The sequence below is a fragment of the Labeo rohita genome, chromosome 5 (assembly GCF_022985175.1).
Source record: "Labeo rohita strain BAU-BD-2019 chromosome 5, IGBB_LRoh.1.0, whole genome shotgun sequence".
Lineage (NCBI taxonomy): Eukaryota > Metazoa > Chordata > Actinopteri > Cypriniformes > Cyprinidae > Labeo > Labeo rohita.
In genome coordinates, this window is record NC_066873.1 from 20,595,185 (window position 1) to 20,609,358 (window position 14,174).

The 14,174-nt window shown below is 36.0% G+C and overlaps 1 protein-coding gene across 9 annotated transcripts in view; it reads left to right on the plus strand.

The window, feature by feature from the left end:
• Positions 1–14,174, plus strand: part of ncor1 (nuclear receptor corepressor 1) — a 92,536-nt gene that overhangs the window by 15,734 nt on the left and 62,628 nt on the right. For all 9 annotated transcript variants that reach the window (XM_051109877.1, XM_051109871.1, XM_051109870.1 and 6 more), the window contains exons 6-14: positions 1,128–1,241; positions 2,656–2,712; positions 2,805–2,857; positions 6,762–6,828; positions 9,305–9,477; positions 11,506–11,596; positions 12,828–13,006; positions 13,097–13,151; positions 13,379–13,480. In XM_051109877.1, coding sequence (XP_050965834.1) covers positions 1,128–1,241; positions 2,656–2,712; positions 2,805–2,857; positions 6,762–6,828; positions 9,305–9,477; positions 11,506–11,596; positions 12,828–13,006; positions 13,097–13,151; positions 13,379–13,480 — 891 coding nt within the window. The remainder of the gene's footprint in view (positions 1–1,127; positions 1,242–2,655; positions 2,713–2,804; positions 2,858–6,761; positions 6,829–9,304; positions 9,478–11,505; positions 11,597–12,827; positions 13,007–13,096; positions 13,152–13,378; positions 13,481–14,174) is intronic.

A 14,174-nucleotide genomic window follows, 5' to 3' on the forward strand; every position in this document is an offset into this window, starting at 1 on the left:
TGCACATTATTGTTGCTCCTCTCTGACCCACCTTTCTGAAATGCATCGATTTTTACAAAGCTCATTGTTGTGAAAAGCGCAGTGTACTCTCATTAGCCAGCTATTTAGTGCATTGTGATTGGCTGAATACCTTGAGCGTTTGTTCCATCCAGTGAGGACATAAGTACTGATTATAATGACTCAATGCTGTGTTGCGTATTCGTGATCGTCGAAACGACAAGCAAGCACTACTCTACACTGCTCAAAACTTGCGTTTGAATAGCCAGCAGCAAATTCTTTAAATATGAAAATGTACTTACAGGCTGTGAGTCAGAAGGTCCAGACTGTCCTTGCAAAGTTGGAATAGCCTCACTTTATATAGACACAGCCTTTGTGCACAGCTGGCATTGTAGGCTACTCTCCCAGGTTCAGGATGTACTGCGCTGTACTGTTCTGGAACAGTGTTTAACCAATGATTCACTGTTGTACGTCGATTAGCAGTGGATTATAAATATACATAATTGTTATGGAAATACTGAAGTGTCATAAATTCTGTTACTCTGGCTTACAGAATGAATGAAACAGACATTACATGTGTTTATAGCGCTTAATAACGGCCAGTCCGTACAAATAATACTTCTCTCAAAAGAAATTTGAAGTAGATTTTTTTATTTTAAGGTTTTAATTAAAGTGTACTGGAGTTTTTTTTTTTTTTTTTTAATTGCATTTTAAATTGCAAATTGCAAAAAAAAAAATACAGAACCGAAAACCATTGTTAAAGGCGTTTGTGACTGAGTGCAGACCTACTAACCACATTGTGCAATTACGTTTTTTGACATTAGCCATCAAGGAGCTCAAGGTAATAATATGGCTATCCAGGAATATAAAAACCCAGTCCCGTCACACTGATGGTACTCAATTTTTTTTTTTTTCCCCAAGGTTGGCAGGTCTGAGAGAGGTGTTTTTACTTTTCTAAGCAGTAATTTTGTGAACAGTTAAAACGGGGGGAAATCTTTATGATTTCATGTTCAGAAAATGTTGATTATTATTGTTGTTGTTATTATTGTTATTGTACGTGTCTGTGTTTATATGCTTGTTTAAGGCTTCAGGTTACCTTAAGGTATATTGTCATGTTTGTTCTCTCTTAGCAACAACTGGAGGAGGAGGCAGCAAAGCCGGTAGAGCCAGAAAAGCCAGTGACGCCGCCCCCTGTGGAACACAAACATCGCAGCATCGTCCAGATCATTTATGATGAGAACCGGGTATGAACACATTAATACGTGATGTCCTTCTCTTGCACTTAGAAGCCTAGCAAATTGTGCTCTTTACAGATAATGTGTAATAGTTGTTAAAGTGTGCTTGGACTGTTTGCAGTGAGCAAATGCTTTCCTGGTAGTCTTTGAGCACCTCTGAGAGAAGATAATCAATGTAATAAACATTTTGTTGTTAACAGACTGTAATGTGACTAAGAGCATATGGCTTTAAATAATGAAGCAAGGCAAAATACGAACTTTAAGGCATGAAGCTTGGTCTTAAATAATTTTCATAATTGGGTCTAGGGCTGTCAAACGATTAATCGCAATTAATCGAATACAAAATAAAAGTTTGAGTTTGCCTAATATATGTGTGTGTACTGTGTGTAATTATTATGTATGTATAAATACAAACACATTCATGTATATATTTAAGAAATATTTACAAGTATATATATTTATTATAATTTTTATATAATTTATATTATATATAAATAAAATATTTTTTACATAAATAGCATATTTCTCTTAAATATATACATTAATTTGTGTGTATTTATATATGCATAATAATTACACACAGTACACAGAGAAATATAAGGCAAACTCAAATTTTGTATGCGATTAATCGCGATTAATCATTTGACAGCCCTAATTGGGTCTTTAAATGCTCCCTTTTGATATGCTGAAAGCTTTTTGTATTTCTGCCTGTTTATTGTCATCTGATCAGCCAAGACCTGATGTCTTATGAATGCAATTTCACTTTATTTTTTGCTCTCTTGAAAAATTTAAATTGTGTTGGTGTTTGTTCTATAGACACTTAAATTTAGCAGTTATGTGCATATGTTGGGTTTTGTTTGCTCGGTTTGGAAGGAAAGTTAACTGAGCGCGTTAACAGATGAGACTAAGAGGTAAAGTGGGTAAGAAGTACAGATGTACAGATGGAGGAAGTGAGGCAAAAATTATAGCACCCGGTCTGGTCTGAGAACATCACTCAACCTTCTGCTTCCATCAAGAAGCAGTTACACACACACAGTCAACACATATATTTGGTAGATGCTTGCAACTGTTACAAAAACAGATTGTAGATTTGAGACTAAAGAATTGTGGGATTGTGTAATGGAGGCGTTTCCCAGACAGAACATTGCAGCTCAGGAAATGGTGATTTTTGGCCTGTTTATTTTTACTCCCTTTCACCCTGGAGGAGAAAATGTTTTCCAAACAAGTGATAAATTGTTTGTCAGCTTAAACAATTTGTGTTTCTGCTGTTGAAACATGCACAGCCTCACACATTCTGTCTCTATCAAAGCTGGAAGTCAACAAATGAGTACACAGTTCAGTGTGGTGTGTCAGCAGACAGACTATCTAACCACAAGGACATACATCTGTCTGTTTTACCAACATTGTGTCTCTCATGTCACAGAAAAAAGCAGAAGAAGCCCATAAAATACTGGAAGGATTGGGGCCTAAAGTGGAGCTGGTAAGTACCGTGTGAAATTGTTTTCTGATGCAATAGATTGTGCGAGTTTGCTCATCTAGCTAATCTGCAGCCGTTACCTCTCTCCCCCACAGCCTTTGTACAACCAGCCCTCTGATACTAAGGTCTACCATGACAACATAAAGACGTGAGTATCTGCTCTCTGTAAGATAACAGAAAATAATTCTAATAGTGATTTTGACAGGTCAAATCAGCTGTGTGGGAAGTGGACTGTACAGTTTAGATAGTTAGGTCTGTGTTGACTAGTTGTTAATGATGTGACTTCAGGTGTCCCTGTTTTTTTTTTTTTTTTTTTTTTTTTTTTTTTTTTTTTTCTAGGGAAGCACAATATGTCTTTACTGGTTGTTAGCTGATATTAGAAGTGTTTGTTTGTTCACTTTTTCTGTTAAAATAATCCGTAAAATCTCTAAAAACTAGGGGTGTAACGATACACGTATTTGTATTGAACCATTCAGTACGAGGCTTTCGGATCAGTACGCATTACGTACCAAACGATGTGATTCGTTGGACTAATCCTATTACATTTGGAAAATATAAGAGCTTAGAGTGTGTGAAATATAATATTCTCAGTGCATCTGTGCTCAACAAGGCAGGTTGTGATGGTGAGGTAGTTCATTAGAGATTTCCTTCTTTTCCTCGCTTTTAAATAGCTTTTAAATGCCTGTGCGCAGTTTACTTTCACTTTCGAATTAGCGGCAACTTGGCGTCGATTGAATAGACAACAACAAAACAGTACAACAAACTCACTTATTAAACATAGAATGTTTAATTTATTAAGAAAATGAATACAAATACACCATGCTATAGGCCTAATATAAAATAAGAAATACCTTACGCAAAGTTTAAATATAAAACACTGAAAATCAGCAAACACGGTGGAACCAAACAAATGTTAAAAAAAGCTTTCAAAGTCATATTAGATAAACGGCAAAAGTTAAAAGGCCTTCCAAAGTCTAAAATATTTTTAAAGCAGGCGCTTTTGTTTGCCGTTTCGAAACTAAATCTTTCGCCAACTTGTCTTTCTCACCTCACTCGTCAGCTCGACTCATACTCCTCACATGGTAAATGGAAAAATTAGGAAATTTCTCTGGCATTTCATTCTTTTTGTTGTATCGAAAACTTACACCTGTACTAAAAACAGCAGAAATTTAATTACACTGTTAAATGCAGTCTTTTAGTTTTAGTTTATTTAGACAAAATAACAAGCACAAACTTTTTATTGGCTTTTCTATTGGTCAGAATTTTAATATCTTGTATACCTAGTTGTTCTGGGTCTCATTTAGGGCTGTCACAATATCATATTTCCGCTATGATTATTGTGTTTAAAAAAAAAACACAATAAAGGTATTATCACAATATCTATCCATGTTGATTAAATAAATAAATATTGCTGTCAGTAGTAGCCACACACTGCATTTTTTCATTTTTATAACACATAGCATTGTTAAAGGGGAAGTTCACTTCCAGAACAAAATTTACAAATGATTTACTCACCCCCTTGTCATCCAAGATGAGTTAATTTCTTCTTTCTTCAGTTGTATAGAAATACATTTTTTTGAGGAAAACATTTCTGAATGTGTTCTCCATTTAGTGGACTTCTGTGGTGCCGGTGAGTTTGAGCTTTTTAACCTCAGATGCTCGTCTTGTCTAGCTCTGTGATGTGCATGCGTAGTCTGTGCACCACCGTTTCAAGACAGTTAGGGTTATCTTATTTTCTCCTCCAACTTCAAAATCATCCTACATCGCTGTTTTACCTTTTTTGGTAAAGGGCGTTTGGCCTTCCTTACACGTTCACTTTGTAAACACTGGGTCAGTACTTCTGCAGCGATGTAGGGCGATTTTGAACTTGTGGGCACCATAGAAGTCCACTATATGGAGAACATTTTTTAAACGTTTTTCTCAAAAAAACACAATTTCTTCACGACTGAAGAAAGACGTGAATATCTTGGATGACTAGGGGGTGAGTAAATAATCTGTAAATTTTCGTTCTGTAAGTGAACTTCTCCTTTAAGGTGCAAGACTGCCGTCTTCTATATTTAATGCTTCAACCTGGTGCTGAATTATTTCTTATCTCTTTTCTATCATGTGTAAAATTAACACAATATCAAAATTTAATTTTTTAAATATAATGGTTATCAATACCAGTATATTTGCACGTCACTATCTTTTTGTAGTAAAATGGGTGACACTTTACAATAAGGTTCATTGGTTAACATTAGTTAACTGCTTTAGTTAACATGAACTAAGAATGAACAGTACTTCTCCAGCATTTATGAATCTTAGTTGTTTACTATCCATTTACTAATGCATTATTAAAATCAAAAGCTGTGCTTGTTTACATTGATTAATGCACTGTAAATTAACATGAACTAACAGTGAACAGCTGTATTTAATTAACTAACATTAACAAAGATTAATAAATAATGTAATAAATGTATTACTCATAGTTCATTCATGTTAGTCAATACATTAACTAATGGAGCCTTATTGTAAAGTGTTACTGTAAAATGTAACCGGCAGAAAGACTTGCTATTATGTGGGCAGAAAGAAGTAAAACTACCCTTTGCTTTTAGAGGTCTTTTAGAGGCTGATGCAAACTATCAGTGAGTGGGCCTGTTTTTTTTTTTTTTTTTTTGTTTTTTTTTGACGGCAGCATGAACCTACAGCGGCATATATGTAAGCTTTTCGTTTCTCGCCCACATCATCTTGGCTGTCAGACACTTTCAAGCACCCAACAGATAGTTGTGTACTGAGTCATTTACATGAGGCCAACAATGACTCGCCAACTAACGACTTGATTAGGAAACATGAGTAGTCATGCAAGCCTTAATGTGGGCACAATAATGGTCTCTACTGATTTCGCAGCAGACAGACAGAGGCAAGTGTCTGACTGATCCTTCTGTGTCTATGTATGCGTGTGGTTATTACTAATGGAAAGTCTATCTGTGTAGGTTGGTTAAAGTGAAACTCCTGTGCGTATGTAGACAGGTCAAGGTCGGACAATGTCTGTCTGTGTGCACGTCCGGTCGACTCATACAGTCTTCCATGCAGAGGAGAGGGTGTTTATGTAAAGAGGAAAGCCCTTAATTATCATGAATCAGCAGAAAACTGTACCATCATAGACTACCATTCAAAAATGTTTGGCTTAATAAGATTTTTTTTTTAATGATTTTTTTTTTTCAAGTATACATTAATCAAAAATGAATTAAGACATTTACAATGTTGGAAAAGATTTCTATTAATAACAAAGGTTTCTTGAGCACAAAATTAGCATATTAAAATGATTTCTGAAGGATCATGTGACACTGAAGACCGGAGTAATGATGCTGAAAATGTACCTTTGACATCACAGAAAAAAATTTATATTTCAAATTATATTAAAATAGCAAAGTTATTTTAAATAATAATATTTTGCTATATATTTTGAAACAAGTAAATGCAGATTTGGCAATAATAAGAGACATATTTTAGAAACATTTAAACATTTTACCGAACACAATTTTTTAAAGAGTAGATTAAAAACAATGCAGTCTGACATAAACTGTTCTGCTCAGCTTAGTTCTGTGACTATAATATGATATCAAACCTCCAGTAGGTGTCATTAATATTCATTCATTTATCAGGTGCTTTTATCCAAAGCAACAAAAGTGAGTCAAGCTAGGAAGACGGTAACAGGCGAAGTGCTGCAGGAATTACTCAGAGAGATGCGAAAGTATGCGTCCTCAAAGAGTTTGAGATGAGAGAAAAAAAATGCACAGAGAAGGTTTTTAAAGAATAAGAAAGTAAGCGCACTAACAGTTGTGAGTCAAGGGCTCCTGGTAGAATTGCATCTTAAGGCATTTTTTGAAAGTAGAGACTAGAGAGGGATTCAGCTCTTCTGGTGGACTTGGCAGGATTCAGCGAGAGACCGTGATTCACCATGCTTGTCTGTGGGCAGGTTATGTATCAGCAGAGAAATCTTGTTCAGTGTGCAGTGTTTGCTCCTTTTTCGCTGAGAGGGAATGTAAACACACTGGTTTTTTTTGCTGCAGGAATCAGGTGATGAGGAAGAAGCTGATTCTGTTTTTCAAGAGGAGAAATCATGCACGCAAACAGAGAGTAAGTGTCGTCTTCTACTATGTGCCGTGTCAGTGCATGCATGTGTTTGAGTGCATGTTGAGTAGTGCTCCTCCATCAGGTAAGGTGACTGAAGTTACAAAGAAACTACAATATTTGTGGGAAAAAATCAAGAATGAAATTACCACAAACTTGCAGGTGCATTTTCACACCATTTTATGTTTGCTTGCAGACTGTGCATCATAAATGGCCTTTGTTTACACAAACAAACACATCCACTTGTGTGCACTTTATGATCATGTTTAGTTTGTGCTTATAGGCAGAAAATTTTATAAGTGGATGTGTGGGGGAAATATTTGTAAGGCTAGATGGAGATGCTACTTTATGACTAATTAAAAATAAGATAAATAAGTAACAGATAATACTGATACATTGTGGGAACAGTAACCATAGTCATTTCATTTGCACAAGGAGTTCCATATTGATCTCTATAGCTTATTGGACATGCCCTCATTTGCATATCAGTCTGTTTTTTGCTTATGATTTATAATCTATTAAATTTATAATTTGTCATGTTTGTCTGGACTTACATTGTCAGAAGAAGTTAAATGTCATCTCTTTCACAGTTACGATGCCTCTAAATCTGTAACCTAAACACATGATGCAGTAAAGACACAAGATTTACACTCGACTGAGACATTTGTTTTTGTGTGGCGTCATCCTGGGTAGAAATTCTGCTTCACATAACTATATATAAAATATTTTATGTCTTCTGAAAGGCTGTAATTGTGTCCTGTCACAATTTAATCTTTTTGTGGACTGTACAATACGTCTTGTCACTGAAAAAAAAAAAGTCGACATTGTGTCCAGCTGTTTAGGGACCTCTTATAGATCACCCATGGTTATGAAGATTGAGCTATTTTCTCTCTGTGTGTCTTTCTGCTTGTCCTCTCTTTCTTTGTCCTTTGTGGTTCAGGACTGTTGAATGGTGATGTTTTCTTTAACTCTATTCTAAAAATAAGCTGCTCTAGCCACAAGGAAGCATTATGATTGCTGTTTTTTTTTTTTTTTTTTTTTTTTTTTTTAAATTGGTTTGTTCTCAGGAAGGGTATAGTTCAGTGCATTCGCTTGTTAGTAGACTGGGTCGGTCAGACCTGCTGGACCGAGAACAGTCAGAGTGGTGACATGGCCTAAAGCCAAGAGGAAGGTTAACTGTTCAGAGAGAGGAAAAACAAGGCGTTTTTTGTTCTGCGTGTACCGTAGTACAGACACAAGAGCACTTGTCTCTCTGTGCAGGTCTTGATTGAGACGCCACTTGTTGAACCTGTTTGTTCTCGCTCGCTCTCTCTCCCTGTTTTTGGCTCTTCTTATCCCCCTCTGTGTCTCTCTCTCTGTCCTTTTAGGTTTATGTGTCACACTGCAGGCCAAGAACATTACAGAGAATGCAAAGATATTACAAGATATATTCAAGTTAATAGAAGGAAACTTTTTATCTCACAATTCTGACTTTTTTCTCACAATTACAAGTTTACATCTTACAGTTCTGACTTTTTTCTTAGAATTGTAAGATATAAACTCACAATGATGAGTTATAAAGACAGAATTGTGAGAAATTAACGATTCTGTGAAATGAAGTCAGAATTGTATGATATGAACTTGCAATTGCAAGTTATAAAGTCAGAATTGCGATTTTAAACTCAGTCTATTTTCACTTCAGAACTGGACTATAACTCGCAACTGTGAGTTTATATCTCAATTCTGAAACAAAAAAGTCTGAATTGTGAGATATAAACTAGCAATTGTGAGTAAAAAGTCAGAATTGCGAGATACAATTTTGCATTTGCAAGAAAAAAAGTCAGAATTGGAAGTTTTTATCTGCCAATTCTGACTTTATAACTCGCATTTGCAAGTTTATTTCACGCAATTCTGAGAAAACTGAGATGTAAACTCGCAGTTGCAAAACAAATGTCAGAATTATTAGATAAAAAGTCGCAATTACCTTTTTTAATTTTTATTCAGTGGTGGAAACGTACTTCCATAGGCAAAAATAGCTATATATTCTTTTTAAAATTAAAATTCTAAAAATGAAAAATTTGTCATTTACTCACCCTTAAGTTGTACCAAACCTGTACAAGTTTCCTTTTTTTATCTGTTAATCCAAAAAGGAGACTTTTTTGATTGCTGGTAACCAAACAGTTGACAGAAGCCATTGACTTCTGTAGTACTTTTTTCCATACTAAAATGGACTGTTTTTCTAAGAATTAATTAAAAATGAATTAATTTTTAATTAATTATTAAACTGATTAATTGAGAATAGTAGAAGTTTATTTAAATACTTCTTGTTGTCCCATCAGTAAAATTCATTCTTTTGTCAGTATTATGCTATTATTTTTGCTTTTGGATTGCATTACAGACATTAAGTGAATATAATTTTATTTTACTTGGATGATTCCTCAGAATCACTGTCAAATGCTGATTTTGTATTATTTCAATAAAATGGTTTCCGTTGTCTTTTTAGGAGCAGAAAATTTGCCAGCGGTATGATGAGCTGATGACGGAGTGGGAGAAAAAAGTTGAGCGAATGGAAAACAACCCACGCCGTAAAGCCAAGGAGAGCCGCACACGTGAATACTACGAGAGGCAGTTTCCTGAGATCCGCAAACAGCGTGAGCAACAGGAACGCTTCCAGAGGTCAGTCAGGCCCCCCGGGTTCTATGATGACCCAATGAACACTCTGCCATACACACACATTTAACAGTACTGCTTTTCCGTGACACATCTTGTGTAAACACTTGAGGCGCTGGGTTCTGTCCTGACTCATCAGTTGGCCAATCGGCATTGAGGATCCCGTGGGTGCTAGGGCCAGAGGTCAATCTGTGATAGTTCCCGGTACAGAGGTTGCAGGGCTTCCCTGAATTACAGGGAACTGTTTCTAGAACACCACTAAAGCAGAACAGAAGAACATTCACGTACCACTGACCTTGATTCACCACAAACACAGACGCTGCTGTTTTTGCTGATAAAACAAAATCTTATCAAGCAGAGCAGCCAGTTTATAGATGTTCCGGTTTGTTATTGCATAAGACTTTGAAAGTTTTCCTTTCTGCTTTTGACTTTTTTTACCTAAAGATGAAATTTGATAAACTAATTCTGAATTTAACAGTTTTTGACTACACTTTACTTGACTAAAAAGTCAGTAATGAAATAATGTCATGTACTTTAGTAAATATGCCAAGAACTGCTCTGACTGATTCAGTCAGTAAATGAGACTAGTTAAAACCAAATCAGTTCATAACTGATTTTTGGTAATCTTCACGGTATGCCATAAATATATTTTGATTCGTATTAAATCCACAAATGTCATTAGGTCAAGAGCCACGAGTGATCTTTCTTTTTCTTTTATTGTATGATAAACATTAAGGACACAGGCAGCAAATCTGTATACTTTTTTAACCACAAATGGTCATCCTGCACTAGTTCTGCAGCGTATGTACTCGACTTCAGGCATTATGTAGTCACATTGGAAAGGTCTCAATTAGTTCTGTGTACTCTGGTTCAAAACGGTAGGGTACAGTGGAAAAAATGCATCTTATTTTCTCCTCTCACTTCAAAATCGCCCAACATCGTTGATTAACCTTTTGGTTTTTTTTGTTTGTTTTTTTTTTTTGTAAAGGCCATTTGACTTTCTTTGCACATTCAGTTTGTAAACTCTGGGTCAGGTCATTAAGTGTGACTTTTCTAAAGTGTCTATGTCATGCGTTAAGTCAAGCCAGTCCAAGATAAGCATTTGTGGTTAAAAAGTACATAACTTTTTATTTTTTTAGAAAATGACCAACCGTTTCGCTAGGTAAAACCCTTATTTTTTGGCTGAGATCATGTAAAGCCCTTTAAAGCTGCACTGAAACTTCAATTTGGACATTCAACATACTGATCCCCTTTGAAGTCCACTATATGGAGAAAATTCTGGAATGTTTTCCTCAAAAACCTTAATTTCTTTTCAACCGAAGACCGAAAGACATGAACATCTTGGATGACATGGGGTTGAGTAAATTATCACAAAATTATTCTGGAAGTGAACTAACCCTTTAAGACCAAATGCAAGGATTAAATGTACTGATACACATCCGATTTTCTGTCATTGTTCACTTTAGACATAATTGACTGTTATTCTTCGAAAAAAATGCACATTTGAAAGCCATTAGCGGAAGTCAATGTCATAAATCATTTGGTTATAGCCATTGTTTAAACAAACTGATCCAGTTTTGAAAAAGAATTTTACTTCTCAGCTCTCTGCATGACCATTTTAGACCTCCTTGTTAGTTCTGGCAATTTGTGGTTTTTCCTTAAATTAGTTTTTCTTGTTCCCCTCATAAAGGTCGCAGGGCTCAGGTCTGTAGTTCTGTTCATTGACATCAAACCATCCAACTTCAGTGAGCGCTGTTTGCTTGATTGTTTAGACAAGCCAGGGTATGTAGCTATTGTTGCTGGAAGAGTCTCTAAACCATAGAAGTTCAGAGCTCTAGAGCTCATGAATAGACCCGGGGGAATCTTGCCAATAGCTGTAACCACTGCTTCAAAGGCTTTTTGTGGGAGAAGAAACAGGGTGGGACTCTGGTCTGGTAGCTTGCTTGGGAAAGCGCTGTTAAATGGTACGGGGACAACAAAGCCAGGAACAGAGAAACTCTTTCTCTAACCATGCTTCATCCTTCCTGTCTTTAGGGTTGGCCAGAGGGGGACAGGCCTGTCTGCCACCATCGCAAGAAGTGAACACGAGATATCCGAGATCATTGACGGCCTCTCGGAGCAGGAGGTAAACCACTGGTTAATGTATCTGAAAACTACAGAAAGGGCCTTCTCCCATACATCAGACATTCTTATTTCCTGACAGCCTTTGCAGTCAAGTTATTATCGCACAGATTATGCACCATAAAATCTGGTGTACTTTGCAGCTTATTTTGATTAAGAACCACCCACTTAGACAGGACAGAGGGAATGAGGGGACAGAGGTCAACCACATTTTTTGTTTTATGTGTTGTTTAATGGTGGGCATACGTGAAAGAGACACTTAAAAAAATGCTCATTCAAAATAATACAGAATAATTACCAGTAATGTGCGTAGACATGTGATCGTAATTGGTCTAAAAATAAATACAGGTTATTTGTGACCCTGGACCACAAAACCAGTCTTAAGCAGCACAGGTATATCTGTAGCAATAGCCAAAAATACAATGTGTAGGTTAAAATGATCGATTTTTCTTTTATGCAAAAAATCATTAGGATATTAAGTAAAATCATGTTCCGTGAAGATATTTTGTACATTTTCTACCATAAATATATCAAAACTTTGTTTGATTTAGCAATATGCGTTGCTAAGAACTTCATTTGAACAACTTTAAAGGGGATTTTCTCAGTATTTTTTTTTTTTTTTTTTTTTTTTGCACCCTCAGATTTCAGATTTTCAAATAGTTGTATCTCAGTCAAATACTGTATTTATTTAAATCTAAATGTCAAAAAATGGACCCTTATGACTGGTTTTGTGGTCCAGGGTCACATTTTACAGAAAAGAAAACAAAACAGTTCTGATTATACAGATCTGAGTATACAGTTCTGATTTAGGATATTTAGTTTGCCTTTATTACTACATTCTGCCTGTTTTCTAGCTAGCTTTCTAATCTAGCAATGTTGGCTGTTTGACGAATGGCCCTTTTGTAAGTCACTCTGGATAAAAGCATCTGCTAATGCATAAATCTAAAACTCTCAGAGATGAGATGATGCCATTTATTTGGGAAATCCTGTGAATAAGTGCAGTTATGCTTCCTGGAAGACTCATAAAAACTGTTCCTAGTCCTGGAAGTTGTTGCAATCAGGTAATGTGATTAGAGCTTGTGATTATTCGCAAGTCGCAAGTTTTTTGTGTTTTGCGATCAGACGGTCAGTGAATGGACCGTGGGCGGCCTGTGGGTGTGCCGTCGGAGGCTGAGACTAGAGTAATGTAAACAAGCACTGCGGAACCATCCTGGACACCTTCTTGTCTCCCTCAGAACAATGAGAAACAGATGAGGCAGTTGTCCGTCATTCCTCCCATGATGTACGATTCCGAACAGCGGAGAGTGAAGTTCATCAATATGAACGGTCTGATGGATGACCCGATGAGGGTCTACAAATCCCGCCAGTTCATGAATGTCTGGACCGAACACGAGAAGGAGATCTTCAAGGAAAAGTGAGTAACTGTGGCCTATTTTGGCATGTTAAGTGAGTGAGTGTAAATGGGCTTCATTTTTATCTCACCTTTGTCTCTTCTGTGACGCAGGTTTGTGCAGCATCCAAAAAACTTTGGTCTGATTGCTTCATTTCTGGAGAGAAAGGTGGGTTTTCTGTTTTGTGACTTCGAATATGGTGGACTTCTGTCACACCCAGAATGTTCTTGGATGTTCATGAGTGAATGTTTGAACTCTGAAGCACTGTAACAGCTGAGTTGACTTAGATGACACCACCCCACCCACAGACAGCGTGTTTTCATTGCGTTATGGTATTTTCTTTTCAAATCCAAGCCCAAGTGATGCAGCTGTATTTATGTTTTCTCTCTCCACAGTGTGTGTCTGATTGTGTGCTGTACTATTATTTGACTAAGAAGAGTCAGAACTATAAAACTCTTGTCAGACGAAATTTTGGAAATCGACGACGAAGGAATCAGGTATTTAAAAAAATAATAATTTTCCCTCTCGCTTATGCCTTTTTCTCTCACTCTGAGCACAGAAGCTCTGTTCTCTGTATACAGAAGATTTGTGCGCAGTATACATGCTATATACTGCAGGAATAGTAAGAATAGTGTGAAAGTATGCTTTTTTGAATATAGCCTTTGTTTTTAATCAGAACAAGGATTTCGTAGGACTTTTTTCTCATTATTTTGGTCCCAAAATGATCGTATTTGCATTGACTTTTAGAAAATATTTGCGTCATTGTTTGTGCTGTTGTGTAGTGAATACCCACTAATAATTATGTAATTAAAAATAATGTAGTTTTTTTTTTTTTTTTTTTTTTAACCTAATCTGCTGATTAGAAATTTTAAGAAATCAATATTTTTCTTCAGCAAGGATGCATTAAATTGATCAGATGTGACGGTGTATTATAACATTTCTATTTTAAATAAATGCTGTTCTTTTGAACTTTATATTCATCAAAAAATCCTGAGCAAATTGTATGTAGCAGCACAGCTGTTTGCAACTTTGATAATAATAAGAAATGTTTAAGCACAAAATTAGACACTGGAGACTTGAAGTAATGGCTGCTGAAAATTCAATGTTGCCATAATAGGAATAAATAAAACATTAAAATATATTAAAAGAGAAAATGGTTATTTCAAGTTTGTAATAATATTTCATAATTGT